Raw genomic sequence first — 23,301 nt, 5'->3', positions numbered from 1 at the left:
ATGCCGCGCGTGTCTGTTTTCTTGTCCTACGCGGACTCCTTCGTCGGCACGCGTCTGCTGCGTCAGTTCCAGCAGTACCCGTCGCACTACGACATCTACGGCTGCATGTGGGATGCGGCCGCCGCAGAGCAGCTCAACGCCGCTGCGTCGGCTGCCCAGCAGCAACCGCAGCAGCCAGCGGCGAAGACACGTGTCGGTGGTGTGGCCGAGGAAGACAACAGCGTCTTGGAGGAGAGCTACACTTCCCTGGTGCCCTGCGTTAGTGCCCGTGCCCAAACGGCTTTGCCGCTGGAGGGGTCTGGGCCATTTGAAGCGGAGGATAGCCACCCGACTGCAGGCGTGGATGGCACCGATGGCAGCGAAAAGCCGTTAAAGTCGCATGCGTCCTGCACCTTTTTCTCACGCCTTGACACATTGGCCGTGCGTAGCGCGCTGCTCGCGTGCGACTGGATCGTGCTAGAGCTGCACCAGGCTCAAACAGTGCTAGAGGTGGTGCAGTTCCTGCAGATGCAGCCCTCCTTTGAGCGACCGAAGCGTCTGGTCCTGCTTTCCAGCCTCATGACGTGGTACGCCACTCCGTCGCTGGAGGAAGGGGAAGTTGCCGCTGGCGACGGAAACGACGAGGACGATAGCCCTGTCGCTGATGGCGAGGAGGACGTCGAAGCGCCGTACCCCCCGCCTCCACCGCGTTTCCTGGAGAGCATTCTCGCTGAGGCGCAGGACCGATCCCGGCACGCTGTAGTGGACGCGATGCGCGGCGACGAGAGCGCAGCCAAGGGTGAGGACAACAGCGGCGGCGATGGAGAGGACGAAGACAGGGAGGACGGCGGTGACGCCGTCGCCTCGGGTGCGAGGGCAGAGGTGTTGACGGAGGATCAGTACAACCGTCGTGTACCGCATCTGCGCTATCTGAACTGGCGCGATGCCGAGAGGGCCGTCGCAGCAGCGCATCACGCGAACGGCCTGCCGCTGGACACCTTTGTCATTTGCGGAGGCCTCACCTACGGAGGCGAGGAGGACGTACTCGAACCTCTCTTCCGCCTAGCGTGGTCTGCCGAGCCAGAGAAGAAGGAGAACGAGCACGCGGCGACCTCGGCAACGCTGCCGATCTTCGGCAGCGGCCACCAGCGCGTGCCGATCGTGCACGTGCAGGATCTTGCCTGCTTTGTGCGCAAACTGCTCCGGTGCCCTGCTGACGCCCTGCCGTTCCCCGAGCGGCGCTACCTCTTCGCCACGGACGGGAGCAACCAGAACTCTTGGCAGAGCATCGTCTCCGCCGTGAACCGCATGTTTGGTGGGCGGTGCGCGATGCACCCCGTCGCGCCAGAATCGTACCCGCTCTACCGCGACGTGGAGCGCTTCACGATTGACCTGCGTGTCGAGCCGGAGACGATGCGGATCATCATGGCACGCACCGAGGATGCCGAGGAAGGGGCCGAGTCGAGCGATGCGGTCGCCTCCGCGCAGCAGCAGTTGCCCCTGCCGAACACATGGATTGCAGAGGGCGGCATCCGTCGCCATCTTCGTGCCGTCGCAGACGAGTTCACCGCCGCCCGCCACGTCCAACCGCACCGCATTGCCATTGTTGGACCGCCGCTGGTCGGAAAGACGTACCTCGCCACGCGTGTGGCGCGCTACTACCGCCTTCCACGCGTGTCCCTGGACTCGGTCGTGCTCGACTACACGGCCGCCTTGAAAGAGCTCCGCTCACGTGTGGAGTCGACGAAGGCCGCGGTGCGAGAAGCTGAGCGGGAACGCCGCCTCGGGCTGAAGCGGCGCCGTCTGCTGGCGTGGCAGCAACGTGAGTGGGATGCCCAGGCCGAACGTCTCGATGCCTCCTTAGCAGGTGCTCGGGAAGGAGTGGGGTCACCGGGCGACAACGAGCAGGATTCGGTTGAAGCCGCTGACCTGGCGAGTCACGGCAGCTACCGCCCTGGCAGCAGTGCCAATCGCGCAAATAACTACAGCGGGCCAGGAGAAGCGCCGACAGGAGCCGGTGCGGACGCCTGCGTGGCGACGATGGCGGTCCACGACGACGATGAGGCCGTTGCAACCGAGCTGGCCCTCACCCAGGCGGAGGAGGAGGAGCTCGACATGTTCGTGTTGGAGTGGTGGGCCGAGCAGCCGCAAGCGCATGCGTGGATCAGCAAGATTGCGGAGATGGAACGCGTGCTGCTGCTTCGGCTGCACCAACGACCGCCGACGCCTGAGGTGAACCCAAAAAAGAAAGCCGCCACCGCGGGTGGCGGTGGCGCCAACGCGAAGAAAAAAGGCAACAAGGATGCGCAGAAGACGCGAGAGGAGGAAGAGGAGCAGCAGCAGCTCAAAGCTGCTCTGCAGCATGCGCCGTTCCAGCCCCGCGCCCTCGCTCTCATGCTGCGCTGGCGCCTTGCCCAGCCAGATTGTCGGGTGCAGGGATTCGTGCTGGATGGGGTGCCGACGACGTTGGAGTTGGCGCGGCTCGTGTTCGGCGACGACGAGGATGACCAGCTCCAGCCGCCGCTGACAGAGGAAGAGGCGCTCCGGCCACGCTACGCCAACGAAGGCGGCGCCCCTGCGACCGCTGCATCTGGTGCTGCGGGCGACGGCCACGACGACAAAGAAGCCGGCGCCGCGGAGGCGGCTCCGGCAAAGGAGCCGGCGAGCGATGCCCGGCTGCCAAACCACGTCATTGTGCTTCAAGCGTCCGACGCGTACCTGCTGAGCCGCCTTAAGGCGATGGGTGCGGCGTCGGAGGAGGGCGCGGTGAACGCCTGCGGCAACGACGATGCCACACGCAACGTCGACGTGGAAGCCTTCTACCACGCTCTCCAGACGTACAAGCGAGAGTACGTTGACATGCCGTATTCGGTGCTCAGTTACTGGGAGTGTGCGGCTGCCACCACCGCGCCGCTGCTGAGCACTGGCAGCGCGACGGGCGAGGAGCGCCGCGCCGAGGTGCACTTGGTGGCCATCGAAGGCAACGAGCCTCTTGTGCCACCTTTGCCGCCCATGTCCGCATACGCACCGCCGCAGCTCAGCAGCACGGAGAAGCTGCTCGAGCAAGTTATTCTCGGATGCCCTCACAACTTTGGCAAGAGCCTGGAGGAGATCCAGCGCGAGGCCGTGCGCCAGCGCTGTCTGCTGGCTGAGGAGGAGGACGGCCGCGCTCAGCAGATAGCGGCCCAGGCGGCTGCCGAATCCCTGGAGTGCGCGCAGGAGTCTGAAGCCCGCTCAGTAGCCGAGGAGAGACTTCTAGCGCTTAAGCAGGCTGACGTGGCGGAGCTGGAAGCGCGCAAGCGGCCCATGACAAACTACCTGCAGGAGCGCGTGTTGCCCCTCCTGCACAAGGGTCTTTTGGAGGTGTGTGCAACGCGACCAGCAGACCCGGTGGATTACCTGGCGGAGTGGCTCATTCGTCACAACCCACACGACGATATCTTCTGTGATCTGTGAAGCCTCTGTTGCGGGCGTCCATGACGCGTTTTTGTGTGCTCTTTATTCACTTTACGTTCGCCCGTTTACTGAGATGGCGGCGTTTGCGCCACGGCGGGTGCTGCTGCTGCGATGGCGGATGCGCTTGATGGGCCGCCTCCACGGATGTACAAAGAGTGGGCGTGTGGGCGGGCGTGCGCGATGTGTAAGTGGTTTTTGTTCGATGTCTCTCTCTCTCTCTCGCCGCCTCTTTCCGATGTACACGTAGACGTACTTGCCGTTTCTTTTTTTTTTCTTACATGCCCTTTACTTGGGAGAGGGTGGGGTGGGGAAGGGGCGCTTGGTTTGGTTTGCTCCTCTCGCCCCATTTCGGTTGCTGTCGATGTCTCGAAAATAAAATGCGGTGCGTGGTGGCAAGGTGAGAAGCGGCATAGCGAAGACAAAGAAAAGAGAAAGGTCGGCGTGCTTGTATCACGCTGTCGAGAAGAGAAACAGCACAGATGCGTCTGAGCGTCTCTTCTTCCGGCTTTCCCACCACCCACAACCCTCCCTTCCTCCCTCCTCTTCTTCGTTCGTTGTTGTTATTCCCTCCCTGTTGTTGCATGCCACTCTTGATCAGCGGTCTCTCGTGTCCCTCCTCTGAGCAATGCCCTCACCCCTCCCCCATCGACACATCAACACGGGTGTGCATCCGATTCCCGCAGACGCAGCACAAAAACAAAACGGATGCCTGTTTCTCCTTTCATCGTTGCTCGCATGTCAGCACAGCGCGCGCGTACCTCAGCAGAAACAGGAAGCGACTTTGATATGCGTCGGTGTGGGTGTGTGCATCTCTTTTTTCTTGTTGCGAGTGTGACCAGGCGTCGCAGACGATTCTGCGCCCCCCTCCCTCTCCCTTCACACAGCCTGCATGGTTCACGCGCTCATAAATGTACAGCTCCAACTCGCTCGCTTTCTCCCTCCGGCTTTATTGGTTTTGCGCACGTGCGCCTCGCCAGCCGCTGCCGTCTTTTGTTGCCTCTAGTAGAGAGTGTAGGCGTGTGCGTGTGTCGGTGCACGCGAAAGAGGTGCACGTTCACCCATGCTCACATCACTTCGTGCATGCATGAGTGAAACCCAAGATCTTTATCGACTCTGCCCCCCCCTCCCCCTCCAACACACCCCTCTAGTCGATCAGTCGCAGCACCCCACGACACTTTTTTCTCTCAAGGCAGGCCCCCTTCGGGCAAGTGAGCGGAGACCATCGAGTGCAGAACGTTGCTCACTCAGCACCACCATACACACGCACACGCACGCACGAGAGCGCTCAACACAACGCGTATTCTTCTTTTTTCTTCTGGTGTGTGGCGCTCGTCTCGCCATCACCTCGGGATAGAGGGTAGCAGCCGTGCGCGCTAGTCCTGCACCGCTACCGCGAGAGGACGCATAAGACAACCGAAAACAACAACCAAACCAACCAACGAAAATAGGGTCTCCTGCAGAAAAGCGTCAGTGCAGAGGGGTGTGAGACTCCGGCGTGCGCCGGTGCTTGTCTGTTTGTGTGCGTGTGCGTCAGAGGGCGGCGGCACCGACATGAACCGACGCGTTCTTTTCGCGTCCGACAGTGACGACGACAACGCCGATGCCTTCCGTTTCGCAGCTGCGGGTGCCGGTGATCGAGCCATGTCTGGAACATCAGGCTCACGCCTGGCGAAGGATCCGCTGTCGGCGGGCGCGGCTTCGCAGCTCCACTCCGCAAGCCTCGACAACGACAGGAGAAGCACAGCAGCAGTGCAGCTTCCCGAGCCCAGCAAGGTAACAGCCACTCGTCAAAACCTGTCGCAGCTCTTCGGCGCGGGCCCTACGCCGTTGACGATGCGAGGAATGAGTAACTCACCAAGTCAGCCCCCGGCCACGCAGGCCGCCGCTGCCGGGAATGTCGCAAACGGCGCTTCAGCCGATACCGGCAGTGGTGCCACAGAAGCCACTGCCTTCTTCGCTCCGCGCTTCGATTACGATGGCAATGGCGGCACGGGGGCTGCAGGCGGCGCCGCCGCTGCTCTCGCGGCTGCCACGGGTGAAGCGGGGGCGGGGCTTATCACAGCCGAGCACGCGGTAGTACAAGCGTACCGTGACTCCCTGCACAGCGGCACGTGCATGCTGGCGCTATGCGTGCCCCTTGCTACTGCCTCCGCAGTCACCACCTCTGCTGCTTCACCGCCGTCAGCCGCTCTGCGCCGACACCTCCGCGAACAGCAAGAGGCTGTCGCTGCGTCAAATGCGGCGGCCGGTGGTCCGACGTTGCTGCTCATCAGCAGCAACCGCCAGGTGCTCTCTCGCGTTGCTCTCGACGCCACCGACGCTGTGTTTTCTAGCGACTCGCTGCAACTGCGTCAAGACGCTACACAGCCACAGTACCTCACCTTTTTCGACATCGGCTGCACTGGTATCCGTGGAGCCAGCTCCTCTGAGAGGTCCGCAGCGGGTGGGAGCGGCAGCGGGTGCTGGTGGACGTGCATGTTTCCTGACCGCGACAAGGCGAGTCGCTTCCTCGTCTCCGCCTACACCGTTGCACAGTATGCGGCGACACTGGCACAGCGCACGGGCACCGCGTCGACATGTGTTCCATCCGTGCGCACATTGCCCGCCTCGCCACCTTCCAAAACGGACAAGGCAGCGGCCAGTGCTGCCAGTGCTGCCGGTGGTGCGCCGGGCGTGGTCCGGCCAGATGTGCCGGCGACAATCTGCTGGCAAACGTGGGCGCTACGTCGCGTGAGCCGGGAGACCCTCTATTGCGTTCCAGGCAGCTGCGTCGAGGAGGTGCCGCCGTCGGCACCGCGGACTGTGACGGCCACGGATGGGACTCTTTGGGATGCCGCTGCTGCTGCACTGGTGGGCATGCGAACAGGTGAGTCGCGGCTTGTCTTCTTGACGCCAGAAGACACGCGCGTGCGGCAGCCGAAGCCGCGGACGGATTCTCGTCGATCGGAGCGCCCTGGCAGAAGTGCGCCCCAGCTCGCTCTCAACACCCCGGCGGTGATCTACATGACGTGTCTGCAGGCCGTCTCATCCCCCATTGGCACGCCGGAGCCGTCAACTCCGACTGCCGCTGGTGACTTGGCGCCACTAATTCCGCCCCCGCCCGCTCCCGCACCTGCTACTGCTGCCGCCGCGACCAGCGTCTCTGTGTCTGCGCCACCGCCTGCTGCGGAGCCGTCACAAGCTCCCGGTGCTGCCAGCGCGCTGTCCACGAACACGCTGCTTCAGCAACTCCTCCTCCACTTTCTGCAACAACAACCACAGCAGCCGCTGCCGAGCGCCCCCGCGTCAGAGCGGGGGACATCGCAGCAAGTGTGGGAGAGCATAGAATGCGCATTGACTCGTGTGCAGGTGCAGCTGGGCTCCCTGTACGAAAAGATCGACCGTCTCGACATTGAAGCAAAACTGCAGCACAACAACACAGAGCTGGAGCGTGTCATGCGGAGGGTGGTCGGGCGGGCGCCGCAGGAGGAGATCGCCATCGAGGATTCCCTGAAAGACCGGGAGGAGCTTCTCGCCAGCATCGAGCGCCACCGCCACAAGTTCGAGGAGGCGAACGCGAACTATCAACGCGCGCTCGAGGCGATGGGCCGCTTGTCCGACCGCGCTCAGGCGTTGGAGAGGGATCTGCGCCTGCAGCAGGACATATGGGCTCAGCAGCGGAAGGACGAGGCGGAGCAGATGCGTCTGCGGCTGGTGGAGCGCGATGCGCGGCATCGTGACGAGCTGGAGCGCGTCAGCGAAGAGCGATACGCCACAGGCAGGTCGGACGGTCACGCTGCAGGCTATCGAGAGGGCCGGCAGGCGACGTTGCTGGAGGTGGAAGGAAGCGGCACTGGCGGCGACGGCGGCGGGCCGGTGGTGATGCAGTGGCGAGAGAAGCTAATGGCAAAGGACCAAGAAGTGATTGCGCTGCAGACGGCCTTGCAGGATGCCAAGTTCCGCCACGACCGCGATCGACGCCAGTTGCGCGCTGAGATCGACGTCTTGACGGAGCTGAACGAGAAACTGCAGCATCTTCAAGCTAACGCTGACGTTCGTGTGCCGGAGGAGACAGTGCAGCAGCAGTGCAAGCGCATCAAGCGCACGCTGAACGCTGTGTACAACCAGGTGGAAGAACAGCTGCTGCAACTTTCCTCTCTCGAGCGGCGCTCGGGACCTGGAGGCCGGCGGTCTTCGCCGACAGTCGACGAGGGAAATAGTATCGAGGGGGCAGGCGAGTCATTAGACGCCGACGGCAGCGGCAGCAGCGGCGTCGTTGCTGTGGATGACGTCTTGGCTATCGTTACGGTAGCCATACGTTCAGAGGCGCAGGTGGCGGTGACGGAGATCCGCTCCGACGAGGTGCGGCGGGCGGCCGCGAACGCCGAACTTCGCGCGCGGACGCTGGCGCGGCGCAGCGGGCAGCATCCAACTCCGGCGTCGTATGATGGGCACCGCCCCTCCACATCCTCCGCTCTCTTGGTGGGGTACGGGGTGAAAGAAGAGGTAGGTGGTCCGAAGGCGGAGCACAGCAGCGTGGCGAAACGTGCGTCGACGCCACCGCCGCTTCCGCCGGTGCACACCTCCGCATCGCAGGGCGCGCTCGCAGTCGTGGCGGCGACTCTACTGCCGAATGTGGCCCAAGCCGCGTCGATGAAGGCGAGCGTAGCGGAGGCTGCAGAGGGTGCGGCAGAAGCCACATTACATGGCGACGGGCACCTCTGTGAGGGCACCGGCGTCGCTCGTGCTACGGCATCGCCGGTAACTGCTGAGGAACCCTTCCACTACAAGACAGGCACGCAATGGGGCGATGTAGGAAATGGAGGCGCAGGCTCAGTCGCGTGTAGGCCCTACAGCGCGCCGGCTCACGCTGATCCCGGCGCTACTGCCGCCGCGTCCGTGCTGTCTTCTGCAGCCGATGGGAAGGGGGTGAGCGTTCCTGACGTGGGCGCCGACTCGCTGCACTCTGCACTGTCGTGGTCGACAACTGCCCCCATAGCCGAAATCGAGAGGGATTCGGTGGGGGCCAGAGCCGGCGAAGCACTGCGCTGGAATGCCGGCGACAGCGCCGATGGTGGGAGCCGTGCGTTTTCTTCTGCCTTCATCGCCACCGGTGGCGCGGCTGATGATGCTGTCGCCGCGCGGGCTTCAGCCGAGCTTTGGTCGAGTCCCGGCGTTGGTGAAGAGGTGCAACGAGCGCCCACGCCAAACGCCACTGCAGCCAATATCGCTACCACCTCAAGTACTCCAACGCGGATGGGTGCCGACAGCCCGTTCACGATGAACCGTGCGCGCGTCGCGCTAGAGGTGGTGCGCGCGGGGGACACGGAGAAGGCACATATGACACGATGTTCGACAGACTCTTTGTCTCCGTTGTCTTCGCCTGCGAAGCAGGGTCGCATGACCACTCGACTCCCAGCGGATGCGCCAGCTTCGCCGCCGCTCTCTGCTCCTCACTCTGGGAGTGACGATGGTGATGGCACGCGCCGTGGCGACGAGGCCATCGGCGCCAGCCCTTCTGGCAGCATGAGGGAAGCTGCGTGCGTCCGCGAGCCGCGGACCGATGCGTCTCAGCAAGCTCTACCCCTGGTGCCGCCGGTACTACCGAGTGATGCATCTCTCGTTGGTGCGGCTGCTGACCTCGCCACTCCCTCATGTGATGCACAGCTCTTTTCTTCCCCGTCGACCGCGCTGGGTGACTGGCAGGGCAGTCGTCTCTTCGGCAGCCCTCCCTCCGCGGGAGGCGGATGAGGCGCACGCATACGAAAACCGCGCACAGACCCACCTCTGCGACATTGCACAGGTGCGTCTCCCTCACGCGCCTTTCCGTTTCTGCTTTGCTATCGTGTTCGTGTTAGGTGGGGGAGAGTGAGAGGGGCGGTTCCGCATGCTTGCATCTGTGTGTGTTTGGCGGCAGCGGAGGCGGCAGCGAACACATCCTCCACCGCTCTTCCCCAACTCCTCACCCCGTCTAGGAGAACAAGAGAACAACCACAACGCAGGATGCGTCGATGCACGCTGTAGGCGGTGCTGATGTTACGTTGATGGAGCTGTGCTTGGCGGGAAGTGGCACTCCCCACCGCCCTGCCCGCAATTCGCGCTCCCCTCTCTCGCTACTAGACCTTCTTCACATCCATCCATCGCCGACCTCTTCGGGGTCTGCCTCCCTGCGATAACTTCGCCACCCCCCCCCCCATGTACGCACCTCTCTCATTTTTTCGTTTCTTGCACTCGCTAAAATGGACCGTTCATTGTTCCGGCGCGCATATCGCCTTCGACCCCCCCCCGTTCTACCCCCGACGTCGTCATCATCTTTTGTTCTCCTCGCTCCGCTAACATGCGCACAGACATATATATATATATACGCCGGCGTACAGGCCCTTCAGTTATATAAAGGGTGCCGGCACGTACACGTACACCATCTTTCATCTCGTGAAACCATCTCCTCCTTTGTTTGCTGTCTGTCTATCTCCGCATGTGTGAGTGCGTTGCCTCCACTCTATCTTCGTCCGCCCTGCTCCTCCTGCCTTGTGCTCTTCTTGGATCTCCTTTGGTACATTCTTAGGTGCGTAGAGCATCTCTTTCTCTGAGCGGTGTACCCGAGACTATCCACCGCCTCGTTTTGCCGCCATAATCTGCCCCGCCGCGCACCATCGCTCGACCACCCGCCCGCGTCTTTTTCGCTTGTTGCTCTCCGTTGCGTGCTCCTGTGTGCTTGTGGAATGGGGGAAGGGGTCTGCTGCGCTCTCTCGCTCCCTCAAGCCTCCTTTTCTTTGTTGCCACCCGGTGCGACTTGCCGCTGCGCCGTGTGTCGGCAGACACCGCCATTCAGCATAAGAGGTGAAAAAGACACGCGCGGTCTATCTATATTCAAGCGTAGCATTCCTCATTTTTAATGGGAGGCGTGGATGTCGCCGCAGCCGCCGGAAGCGTTGTCGACGGCAATGGTCAGGCGCAGCAAGCGGCGAGTCTGTTTTTACGCGATGTGAAGCATGTTCTTCGCTGGCACGCGGTGGCGGCGGGTGTGGCACTGGCAGCCACCCCGGTTGTGTACCAGGTGGCCCGGGTGGTGGCGCACCGGTACCGAGCGGAGCTGGTAAATCTAGCGAAGGACGCGGTGCAGCGGGAGGAGATCTTTAACGGTGCGGAGGCGGACGGCGTGCTGATCGATCCGGCGGAGGAAGGTGATATATCCATCTCTTACAAGGGTAATGCGAAGGGCGCAAGGGAGGCAGAAGGCGACGCCGAGGATGATGCGTCGGCATTGTGGGCAAGGCCGTCGCGACGCTCATCGCAACAGCCGGCCTCGATCTTTGCGCTCCGTGTTGGTCGTCGCCACTCGTGGGTGGTGTCGTCGTTTGCGTACCAGGTTCTGGCAGCGCAGCGCGCGCCTAATGTACAGTTTGTACGGACCTGCAGCCGGGCCGCTGTGTGTCAGTACGGCGTGGTCGTGCTGCGAGCCGCGACCACGAGCTGCCTCGCCTCTGTCGCGTCCTTTATTGTCTTGTACGCCGGCTGCCGGGCAGTCGACTATGTCGCTCCCTTCGGGGCGCCGCCCGCGGTGGATGGCGCGAAGGATTTGTCGCCGAGGTCGCTCCTCAGTGCGTTTGCGACGGACTCGCTTTTCACGACCGCGGCGCCCCCATCGCCAGCCGTGAACTCCACCTACGGCCTTTACAGCTTCGGTGTCTCTGCGGCGGGTGTGTGGTCGCGGCTGTTTCCTCGCTTCGGGGCCGCGCAGACGCTCTGGCAGCGCCTCGCAGGGTTTACACAGCCGCTGCATGCGGAGTGGCGCGACGGATCGGCGACGCTGTCCTCATCGTCGCCGCTATCGTCGCAGCACGCGCTGGCGGACAGCGTCTGGGCTTCGCTCTCGCCTCGTGGCTACTTCATTGTGTCGCTTCTCCCGCGCTTGCCGCCGCGCATTGCCGCGGGTCTGTCGTGGCTGGCGAGGCACACTTCTACTGCAGTGATGCGTTGGTTTTACGCCGCGCCATCGCCTGTGAGCCCAAAGGCAAAGGCCACAGCACCCACGGCAGCTGCTGCTCCTCCACCACCTTCCGCAAGTGCCAGCACAGGTGCCGCGGCTGCTGTCGATCCCAGCACTCCGGCGCTGTCGAAGCGGCGTCGACGCCGTCAGCCGACACGGCTCATCGACTCGCCCGTTGCGAAAATGGCGGCAATGCTGATGGGTGACATAACGTTCGCCGGCATCGTGTTCTTGGCCACCTCGTGCGCAAACAGCAGCAGCCCCAGCGCTGACAGTCCCCGCTGGCCGCTCGTGCTCAACGACGCCAACACGCGGTACGACATCTACTGTTGGGCACAGGCCGTCTGCAGCACGTTGAGCGTGTTGAGCATCTAACGAAGGCATGCGAAATACTTGAGACAGGATGCACAGATGACGGGAGAGAAGCGAAAGAAGGGAAGCGGCGCCTCTCCTTGGCGGGCACGGCTGGCGGTGAGTAAGCGTGCCCTCTTTTTCTCTCTGCTGGCGCTGCTTTGCACATGGGAGAGGGCGGGAGGTAGGGCGGTAGTGGCACGCCACGGCAGCAGTGCTTCCCTATGCAATCGCCTCCCTTTCCCCCTGCCCCTCCCTCGCATCTCCGACACTCGTCCGCCCCTCCGTCGTCTCTCCTTCATTTCGTTGTACGTCCGCCAGGTGCGCAACTACAGCCGCGAAAGTGAATGAGAGCGCACTAAGGGAAGTGAGGGTGGAGAGGTACCAAGGTGAGGGGGACGCAACAGAGAGAGATCGCTCTGGCAGAGAGAGCGCGAGGCACGCTGGGCCTTACAGTCCTTCTCCCTACTCCCCGCTCCCCCCTCCTCCTCTCCTTCCCTCCCCCACTCCATGCTGTGGCGCAGGCATGCTTTGACCCCATCCCTTCCTTCAAACTGGGGCGCACTCTGACACGTTCCCTAGCTGAGAAAGAAAGAGACAGGGTGTACTGGAGCAAGCCCGTGAAAGGCGGAAGGGATCGATCTCTCCCTCTCCCTCCTTCTCTGCGTCCGTGCATCGGTGATGATGAGACACCGTTCGCTTCGCTCTGTTCTCATCATCTCCGGAGAGAGGGACGAGATGGAAAGAGAGAGAACAGAGCACAGCGAATCCGGCAACGACGCACAGCTTGCAGGGTCGTTGAGGGGTGACGAAGAAAACATTGGAAAGGCAAGGAAAAGAAAACGTCCACGCATTCACCCACACCAACGTAAGCACGCACACGCACACTCTCTGTCTCTGTGTGGCGGCAGGAAACACCTTTGCTGTAATGAACCAGCATGCATATATGTGTGCCAGGAAACGTGAATATTTTTGTGGTGAGAACGAGTGCAAGAGAAGCATATATGGTGGTGCCAGTGGCGGACGGTGTAGCAGCCACAATGCGTACGGCTGTGCCGTGGTGGTGCAACCTGCGTGCGCAGGGGAAGGGTTGGAGGGCTCGGTGCCCCCCCTCCCCGGCACCTTTTCCCCACCTCCACCCAGATTTACTTTCATCAGCCCATATGTGTGTGTGTCTGTTGTTGGTGAGAGTATGTGTCTTTCTCTCCGTCTGTGTCTGTGTACCCGATGTCACACAACGTTCCTCCGTGCTTCCAACTCTAAATCCCTGTTTTTCCCCCTTGCTTTCTCTTTTCACTGTCTTTCTCTCTGCGTGCACGTCCCCTCTGCCCGCGCCGCGTCTTCTTCCACGCCACCTCTCACCCGCTCACCCACTTACCGAATCTGTTCATCCCTTGCTACCCTTTGCTGCCCTGCCGTGGCTCTCTCCTTCAATCAGTGCAACATTCCTCTCGACACCCACCCCACCCCTCTCTGCCCCTGTCGTCGTGTCCCACATCCTGCTTTGTGTGGCCCCCCCCCACCCACCCACCCTTCCTCCCCTCTCCCTCAATCGGCTTTACGCATGTTTATGTATGGATGGACGTATAGCCTATTCCTTTTTTTTCCACGGTACTGAGTGTGTGCGTGTGTGTGGTCGTTGTGTGCCTGAATGAGGCGAGTCGCCGCACATTATTCGACCCCGTTTCCATTCGTTATTTTTTGATTATTTCGCTATTGTTTCGTCACCCCGCCCCCGCCCTCGCTTGCATCCTTCTTCGCGATCGTCACACCACATCAGCAGCATCACCATCGCCGCACTGCACCCTCTCGTGGTCGTCTCAGGTGGCCTTTTCGTGTGCCTTTCCCTCTTCCTTTTTTTTCCTGCTGTTGTCGTCGTCCTTTTTTGTTTCGCGCGGACTTCCTTCCCTTTCCTGCGTGCCCACTGCCCCCCCCTGCCTCCTCCCACCAAAGAAAAGAGGGAAAAAACGCACCCGGAAAACGCTGAACAGGCATCCATGAAGTCGTGTGTCGCTCTCCCTTTGGCGGCGTTGCTGGTGCTGCTCACGCTGAGCGGTATTGCAGAGGTGGCCCAGGCGCAGGGTCTACCCGGTCTGCTGGCGCTGCAGATGAAGGGGTACATGTCTTACGGCGCCAGTTCTCTTTCAAGCTCTGGCATAGAAGTCACGTACTTTACGACGGAGGAAGTGTGCTTCGACGCTGGTGGCGTCCCGGCCAGCGACGCGAACACTCTGTTGAGCAACGAGGTCGCGTATTGGATGACTGTCAACGGTGGCGGAAAGGACAGCACTATCTACACTGGCTCCAGCGCGGCGCCGTCCCTGCCCGGCACGAACTGTGCAGAGCTCGTCCCGGGAGCTACGGTACCGAACAGCGACAACTGTTACTACCGCTGGCGCTACGGCTTCTACGACATGTACTCATACAATGGCGAGCCCGGTACGGCGTACTGGATCGGCCTCTACCGGCGGAAAACCGGACCCAGCCAGATTCTCAATCAGTTCCAGCAGTTCACCTGGAACCCGGATCACCCGGCCGACAAACCGTACCCGCGTGGGTACTTTGGCGGCGCCGCCAGCTACGATACCGTGACCAACGGGCTCCTCCGCATGGACGCGCCGCTGCTGCCGAGGAACAATGACCCGTACCCGACAGGAAAGTACATGATGGTATGTGAGTACCAGCTCTATCCGGTGCGTCCCCCCTTCACCACCCGCATGCCGCAGCCGCAGTTCGTGAATGGCTTCAAAACCCTCACGTGGGCTCAGTCGCACTGGTGGCTCATCTTCCTGATCGTCGCTGTCATCGTCCTGGTCATCCTCTTCGTCATTGTCATCTACTGCTGCTGCACCTCAATAAAGCCGAAGGAGGAACTGCCAGTGTTCCAGATGGTCATACGCGAGCGCGTCGGCAAGGCGTACGTGGTCAGCGACGAGCCGCCCAAGATGACACAGCAGCCGTATGCCGCACCGGGTTTGGCGCCGCAGCAGCACATGCTGTCGCCCGAGCAGGAAGTGCAGCGTCGCCGGATGCGCTACGGTCGCGGCTTTAATCCGAACCAGCCGGGAGATCCGGAGGACACGACCATGGGTGCGACTGGCATCTACAGCGTTGGAGAGCGCCGCCAGTACGCAGACGGCATACTGTCAGAGAACTCCGTGGACAACCTCATCCAGAGGAAGTTTGACATGGGCGAGAGTACCCTTTCGCCAGAAGGACCGCAATCAGGTACGGAGGAGCAGAATGACAAAGAAGGTACCTACCAGGAGCCCAGTGCTGTTCTGTTGACGCGTCGCAGCAGCCGTCGCAGCCGTGGCCGCAGCATTTCGCAGGCCTTTAGTGATGTTGAGATGCCGCAGGCTGGCGAGATTAATGAGAACGATGTGAACCTGTAAGGGAGCGAGGAAAAGAAAAAGAAGACACACACGCAATGAGCGCATGCGACTTCTTCAATTTTTTTTATGTTCTGTTTCTTTTCCCCTCTACACCCCTCCCCGCACTCCCCATCCTATTCCTTTCGATGGACTCTAGAGGGAGATGGCGGGAAGGGGGAGTGTGGGTGCGTGGGTGTGCGCATGTATGTGTCTTGACCAGCGCTTGTTTTCTTTCTTTACACCCACCCCCTTTCGAAAACCCCTGCTGCTGTGCACATCCTTTTTTTTTTCGTTCGTTTTCCGGTGAGACTGCATCCAAACACCAGCACGCGCGCTCTCTGCCCCCCCCCCAACCCCCACCCTTCGCGCTGTCCATCGGATTTTCTTCGATAAACCCGTTTTATTTTCCACACCTGCACGGCGCTCGACCCTTGTGAGCCTTACATCCTCTCGACGAGGGAAAGAGGGAAGGGGGGAGTGAGGGCGGTGACGGCGGAGTTTTCTTTTTGTTCTTCGCGTGATTCCACGGATCCATGAACGAGTTCAAGAAAACGAAGGACGCAGAGGTCCATCAACAACCGCCCTTATACTACTTCTGTGCTCGCCATGAAGCGTATTGCAGTTTGTCCTTTTTTTTTCTGTTTCTCATTATTCTGTGCGGAAGCGTTTTCCTCTTTGTCTCGCTCTTGCCACCCGCTTCCCTCCTTCCTCTCGCCCCTCCCCTCGCCCCACCGCTTGTTCTCCTTCGGGCTTCGTAGCTCCGTTTCCATGCCCTCTCTCTCTTTCTCTGCGCGCATGCGTCCGCGCTTGTGTGGTGGTGTGTGGGTGTGTGGTGCCATGTGAGCTCCCTCTTTGTTCTTGTCCAGCTTTACTTTTTCCCTCCTCCCTCCCCCTCCATTCCGCCCGATGGCTCTCCTCTTTTTTGTTGTTTTTGCATTTCTCGCTTCTTCTGTTATTCGCCGATGACCCCACGCATTCACACGTCCTGTGAGTGAGTGTGTGTGTGCCGGTGTGGTGTGTATGCATCAACGTGTGCGCAGTTACTGTGCAGAGGGGAGCTCCTTTTCTCCTTTCCGTTCGGATGCTTGCTTGGCTCCTTGTGCCCTTTACCGTTGCCTTGCCTCTTCGGGAACGTTAAGGATTCTGGATGATTGATGTGCGTACATATATACATATATACATGTGCGTACATATATACATATATGCATGTGCGTACATATATACATATATACATGTGCGTACATATATGCATGTGCGTACATATATACATATATACATGTGCGTACATATATACATGTGCGTACATATATGCATGTGCGTACATATATACATGTGCGTACATATATGCATGTGCGTACATATATGCATGTGCGTACATATATACATGTGCGTACATATATGCATGTGCGTACATATATACATGTGCGTACATATATGCATGTGCGTACATATATGCATGTGCGTACATATATACATATATGCATGTGCGTACATATATACATATATACATGTGCGTACATATATACATGTGCGTACATATATGCATGTGCGTACATATATACATGTGCGTACATATATGCATGTGCGTACATATATGCATGTGCGTACATATATACATATATGCATGTGCGTACATATATACATATATACATGTGCGTACATATATACATGTGCGTACATATATACATATATACATGTGCGTACATATATACATGTGCGTACATATATACATGTGCGTACATATATACATATATACATGTGCGTACATATATACATATATACATGTGCGTACATATATACATGTGCGTACATATATGCATGTGCGTACATATATGCATGTGCGTACATATATACATATATACATGTGCGTACATATATGCATGTGCGTACATATATGCATGTGCGTACATATATGCATGTGCGTACATATATGCATGTGCGTACATATATACATATATGCATATGCGTACATATATACATGTGCGTACATATATACATGTGCGTACATATATACATGTGCGTACATATATGCATGTGCGTACATATATGCATGTGCGTACATATATGCATGTGCGTACATATATACATATATACATGTGCGTACATATATACATATATACATGTGCGTACATATATACATGTGCGTACATATATGCATGTGCGTACATATATGCATGTGCGTACATATATGCATGTGCGTACATATATGCATGTGCGTACATATATACATATATGCATATGCGTACATATATACATGTGCGTACATATATACATGTGCGTACATATATACATGTGCGTACATATATGCATGTGCGTACATATATGCATGTGCGTACATATATGCATGTGCGTACATATATACATATATACATGTGCGTACATATATACATATATACATGTGCGTACATATATACATGTGCGTACATATATGCATGTGCGTACATATATGCATGTGCGTACATATATGCATGTGCGTACATATATACATATATGCATGTGCGTACATATATACATATATGCATGTGCGTACATATATACATATATACATGTGCGTACATATATACATATATACATGTGCGTACATATATACATATATACATGTGCGTACATATATACATATATACATGTGCGTACATATATGCATGTGCGTACATATATGCATGTGCGTACATATATGCATATGCGTACATATATGCATGTGCGTACATATATACATGTGCGTACATATATACATGTGCGTACATATATGCATGTGCGTACATATATACATGTGCGTACATATATGCATGTGCGTACATATATGCATGTGCGTACATATATACATATATACATGTGCGTACATATATACATATATACATGTGCGTACATATATACATATATACATGTGCGTACATATATACATATATGCATGTGCGTACATATATACATATATACATGTGCGTACATATATACATATATACATGTGCGTACATATATACATATATACATGTGCGTACATATATACATGTGCGTACATATATACATATATACATGTGCGTACATATATACATGTGCGTACATATATACATATATACATGTGCGTACATATATACATATATACATGTGCGTACATATATACATGTGCGTACATATATACATATATACATGTGCGTACATATATACATATATACATGTGCGTACATATATACATGTGCGTACATATATGCATGTGCGTACATATATACATATATACATGTGCGTATATATACATATATACATGTGCGTACATATATACATATATACATGTGCGTACATATATACATGTGCGTACATATATGCATGTGCGTACATATATGCATGTGCGTACATATATGCATGTGCGTACATATATGCATGTGCGTACATATATACATATATGCATATGCGTACATATATACATGTGCGTACATATATACATGTGCGTACATATATACATGTGCGTACATATATGCATGTGCGTACATATATGCATGTGCGTACATATATGCATGTGCGTACATATATACATATATACATGTGCGTACATATATACATATATACATGTGCGTACATATATACATGTGCGTACATATATGCATGTGCGTACATATATACATATATACATGTGCGTACATATATACATGTGCGTACATATATACATATATACATGTGCGTACATATATACATATATACATGTGCGTACATATATACATATATACATGTGCGTACATATATACATGTGCGTACATATATACATATATACATGTGCGTACATATATACATGTGCGTACATATATACATATATACATGTGCGTACATATATACATGTGCGTACATATATACATATATACATGTGCGTACATATATACATATATACATGTGCGTACATATATACATATATGCATGTGCGTACATATAGACATGTATATCTGTACGCGTGCCTGTGTTTGGCTTCTTCTCATTTCGTCTTTCTGGCCGGTCTCTTTGTCTTTGCACTTTTTCCTTCTCGTCCTTCTCTTTCTTTTTGCGGGAGGAGGGAGGGGCGGCTCCTTCGAGCACTGATGCCCGTCGCCTTTCGTTTGCGCTGCCGTGACGCCTTGTTTTGTGTGGCTCTCCCTTGGCATGCGCTTTCAACCCTTTGTGTGTGGGTGCGTGGGTGTCTGTTGGCGCTGTGTCTCTTGCACGTCATCTCTCTCTTTCTCTTTGTTTTTTTTTTGGGGGGGATGGGGGGCTTTGGTTTTGGAAAAGAAAGCTGCTTTTCTTGTGGTGAGGCCACAGGAGGGAGGGCTGATGTACCCTGCGCGTGCGCGCATCTCCATGGCTGTCCTCTGTCATTCCTTCGCGTTGCTCTCTTCTTTTTTATTGCTTTTTTTTTCTTTGGCTCTATCCTCTGTCTGCACGAGAGCACGTCTGCGCGTGTTTCCGCTGTCCATGGCAACGCTCCTGCAGACTTGCACGTGGGAGAAGGTGAGTGGTGTTATGTGTGTCTCCTTACAGTTGCATAGGATGACGGGGCTGGTGTGCCGGTGGGGAGCAGGGCACCAATGGAAGCGGCGAAGGAACTCCTACCATGGTGCCCAGAAAGCGAAAGAGAGACGCGAAAGGGATGCAATACAGGCTCACGCGACGGGCCGATGCACACACAAGTGGCAGCGCCGCGTGTTTGACTCCATGCGAGGTTTGCCGTCTCGAACCGTTACAAGAGAAGACGACGCTGAAAACAAAGAAAAAGAATGGGCGAAGATTGAGGAGAGAGAGGAGAGCCAGAGATAGGAAAGGGGGGTGAGGGGGAGCGTAGAGGCCCTTTTCTTTCCTTCTTTTTTTTTCTGCTCTCTTCTCTTTCACGGCCCTCGGTCCTTCCCTCTTCCTTTCCTGCTCCTCCTCCAAGCCGCGAGGCTGTTGAACGACGAGCATCCCCGCCGCTTCCTATCTGAGTCTCCCAAATCTCTATCTTTTACTGTTTATGTTTTCCTGCGATCGTCACCGGCGTCTTCGAATTTTGGATCGTCTCGTGTTTTTGTGTGGCCCTCGCCCTTCTTTGTTTTCCCTGTGTGCGCCCCTTGTTTTGGTGGCGGTTTCACTGCTTTTCTATGCAAAGGGCGAAGCACACACATGCGCATGCAAGAGGCGAAGCACTGAAGAGCAGAACGCACGAAAAGAGCAAAATCGAGAGAGAAGCGGTAATGCCGTGTACGCGAAAAGAAAAAGCGAACATACGGATGCAAGGGAGGCTATGCGGCAGGCCTGCACACACGTTTCATGACGAGACAGAACCGCGGTAGAGCAAGCACAGACCCCTCTACACACACACACACGTGAAAGTGAACAGGCCTCTGTGTCTGTGTCTGTGTGTGTCTGCTGCTGCTGCTGCCCTTTCTCCCTCCTCTCCATCTTCGCTGCGAGCACCGTGGCAGTACTCGGCGCCATTATCTGGAGGTTCAGTTTCACTTGTGCCGTTGTTTGTCTGGCCTGCCCTCTCTGCCCGCAAGTGAAAAAAAAAACGTTTTCTCGCTCTTCTATCCGTCCAGAAGTGCGCTCAGACAGTGGAAGAGAAGAAGGGCCCTCCCCAACACCACCACCACCACAAACGAAAAGAGAAAGATGCGCCGCCATGCATGCTCCCTCTTTCCGCGTCTCCCCGGTGCTCCCAAAGACACATACACACACCTCTCCTTGTCCTTTTTTCACTCCTTCCACCCACCCCTCGCGACGAACACACCAATGCAGCCGCGCATCTCATCAAACGGCCGCAAAACACCTCGACCCCTTCCCCCTCCCCTCGCCTCAAAGAAAAACAAGAGACAAGGGGACCACGAGATTCGCAAGGAAACACAGAAAAGGACAGCGCACCAAAGACACGAGTAAGACGAAGTATCATCACGAACCTTCTGAGAAGTTGTGCCTATCGAACTTGTGTCTCCATTTTTCATTGTTGGTGACCTCCTCCTCCTTACCACTCACCTCTCTGTCTTTCTGTCAGTGTGTACACTCGCGCATCTCCAAACAGGCTCTTCCGCACCCCTCTCTCTCCCTCCTGTAGTTCGCCTCCGAACCAGTTGGGATCTGAGTTGCCCGGCTTTCTTTTCCGCATCCGTCTACCGCGTCTTCCTCCGCCATCTCTCTCGCTGTGTATCCCTCGCAAGAACGTAGGGGCGCCGGGCAGCAGCAGGAAAACGACACGCACATACTGCACTTATCATAGCGATGCAGCTGAGCAGGCCAGCAGCGCCCCACCACGTGGGTGGCGCTCGCCATTGTCGTCTGGTCGTTCTGTCCGTTGCCGTGTTGCTTGTCGTGCTCCTCAGTCACGGCGTCGAGCACGCTCAAGGGTTTGCGTTCGTTCCGGTGGTCAACACCTTCGCGAGGCCCGAGGGAAGCGGCCACAAGATTGAGAGCCGCCTTGTCTGTCAGGAGGGTGGCGGCTACATTGCTGGTGAGCCGACGGCCGCGGCGCACACCGCTGTCATCGAGGCGGCGCGCGGTGCCGGTGCTGGCACGGAGTGGTATGCGTACCTTGGGGCCAGCACGGACGCCAGCCCGGCTGGCGATTGCCCTCCACCCCTCACCGAGCATATCCTCGGCTCCGGCGCCGGCCTGTCCTTCGGCTGCTACTGGCGCTGGAACCAAGGCCGCTGGACCGAGACAGACGATAACCCGGAGCTGCCGCTGCACATTAGCAACGTTGGCGTTACCTTCTACATCGGCAACTACTTCGGGGAGCCGACGTCGCCGTCAGTGAATGTGTACGGCGTGCAGAGCGGCTTCCCGTCATGGTTCAATGCCACCGCCCCCAAGAAGTCTCAGTTGCGACCGAGCTCTATGTTTGGCCAGGACCTCCTTGCTGTCGGAAACGGCGACACATCCACCTGGTCCGACAACAAGGCCTCGGGCGGCTACACCTACGCAGGATTCCTCTTTAGCAGCGTCTACAATGGCAGCAGGTGGAAGGAAGAGTCGCAGAGGGCAAGCCGGGCGTTCTTCTGGGCTGTGTGCCAGACACAAGGTCCCAGCCGTATGATGTACGAGCTCCACAACACTTCGAGCAGCGTGCAGAACAACTGGTGGGTCATCTTCTTCTCCATTCTCATGGTGCTGTGCCTCGTCGTCTTCATTGTGACGGCGTGCTGCCAGGACAACGAAGGCATGGACGAGCCGCCGGAGGATGCGCCGGAGTGGGCGCAGGAGGAGACGAATCAGGCCACGCGCACAAAGTCCTTTGTGTCTACACGCTCCTTCGTGCAGCAGTGCAGCCAGCACACCTCAGGCGACTACGACGGGGATATGGGAAACTCGGTGCAGCAACTCAACATGAAGCAAGGCACCATGTACGGCGACAACCACAGTGCGGCAAATCAGATGCCACCGAATCAGTACCCCAACTCCTTCTCGAGCCCAAACGGCGCCGACAACGAAGGCGCCCACTCCTTGTACACTGGTGGCAGGAAAGCTACAGGCAATTGGATGTAAGCGCAGGACAACAAAGCCCCAAGGCAGCAGCGACACACCTGGGACCAGCGGCGTACGTGGATTCCTTAGAGAAACGGAGGACATTCATGCGATTGCCTATTCCATAACTGTGCGGCACACGTTCTTCACCACCTTCCTTAGCTTCGCACATGACTTCTCTCGGCGGCACGCGCCTTTCGCTGTTTTCCGGTTTTCGCCTGGTGCGTGCGGCTGTCTTTTATGGTGGCCTACAGAGGTACTTCGTTATTAACTGTGCGAGGAGAGAAGGCACCGTCACACGTCGACGGTGGCGGCGACGGCGGCGGGGGGGGGGTAAGTCGTTATGCTGATTTCACTCGTCAATATACATATATATATATATATATTTATATGTATGTGGGCCACGGCCACACGTACGCAGGCGCTCTTCGTCCTTGCAGAGGTGATCCTGGCGTTTGTGTGCGTGTGTCTCTCTCTTCCGTCCACACCCCACCCTCCCACTCTGTCGTTACTTCTCTCTATATAGCTTTCTCTGCCTTCGTTTATGTTTTATTGTTTTATTTTCCACTTCGCGCCTGAAAAGGGAGCCTCCACGGTTGGCTGGTTGGCTTGCATTCTTCTTCCCTCTGCGCGAGAACATGGCCTGCACACGGGCGTTCGCGCTTCTTTCTGTGGCGGTGGCGGCTCGGCTCCTCTGCTGTTCGCGGTCGCTCTGCCTCTGCCCCACGT

General features: G+C 57.0%; 5 protein-coding genes across 5 annotated transcripts; all 5 read left to right on the top strand.

The window, feature by feature from the left end:
- On the top strand, window positions 1–3,435 carry LINJ_13_1250 (conserved hypothetical protein; the record flags this gene model as incomplete). Its single annotated transcript, XM_001464117.1, has 1 exon — window positions 1–3,435. One exon carries the CDS (start codon window positions 1–3, stop codon window positions 3,433–3,435), a length of 3,435 nt encoding a protein of 1,144 aa, XP_001464154.1.
- A 1,551-nt stretch (window positions 3,436–4,986) lies between these two features.
- On the top strand, window positions 4,987–9,165 carry LINJ_13_1240 (conserved hypothetical protein; the record flags this gene model as incomplete). Its single annotated transcript, XM_001464116.1, has 1 exon — window positions 4,987–9,165. One exon carries the CDS (start codon window positions 4,987–4,989, stop codon window positions 9,163–9,165), a length of 4,179 nt encoding a protein of 1,392 aa, XP_001464153.1.
- Window positions 9,166–10,309: 1,144 nt separating this feature from the next.
- Window positions 10,310–11,779, top strand: LINJ_13_1230 (conserved hypothetical protein; the record flags this gene model as incomplete). The annotated part of the gene is made up of 1 exon (XM_001464115.1): window positions 10,310–11,779. The coding sequence occupies one exon, from the start codon at window positions 10,310–10,312 to the stop codon at window positions 11,777–11,779; it is 1,470 nt and encodes a 489-aa protein (XP_001464152.1).
- Window positions 11,780–13,752: 1,973 nt separating this feature from the next.
- LINJ_13_1220 (conserved hypothetical protein) lies at window positions 13,753–15,150 on the top strand (the record flags this gene model as incomplete). The annotated part of the gene is made up of 1 exon (XM_001464114.1): window positions 13,753–15,150. The coding sequence occupies one exon, from the start codon at window positions 13,753–13,755 to the stop codon at window positions 15,148–15,150; it is 1,398 nt and encodes a 465-aa protein (XP_001464151.1).
- Window positions 15,151–21,330: 6,180 nt separating this feature from the next.
- LINJ_13_1210 (hypothetical protein, unknown function) lies at window positions 21,331–22,593 on the top strand (the record flags this gene model as incomplete). The annotated part of the gene is made up of 1 exon (XM_001464113.1): window positions 21,331–22,593. One exon carries the CDS (start codon window positions 21,331–21,333, stop codon window positions 22,591–22,593), a length of 1,263 nt encoding a protein of 420 aa, XP_001464150.1.
- Window positions 22,594–23,301: the final 708 nt, after the last annotated feature.

Source organism: Leishmania infantum, chromosome 13, assembly GCF_000002875.2.
Source record: "Leishmania infantum JPCM5 genome chromosome 13".
In the NCBI taxonomy this organism is placed as follows: Eukaryota; Euglenozoa; class Kinetoplastea; order Trypanosomatida; family Trypanosomatidae; genus Leishmania; species Leishmania infantum.
This window is presented reverse-complemented; position numbering and strand designations above follow the sequence as displayed.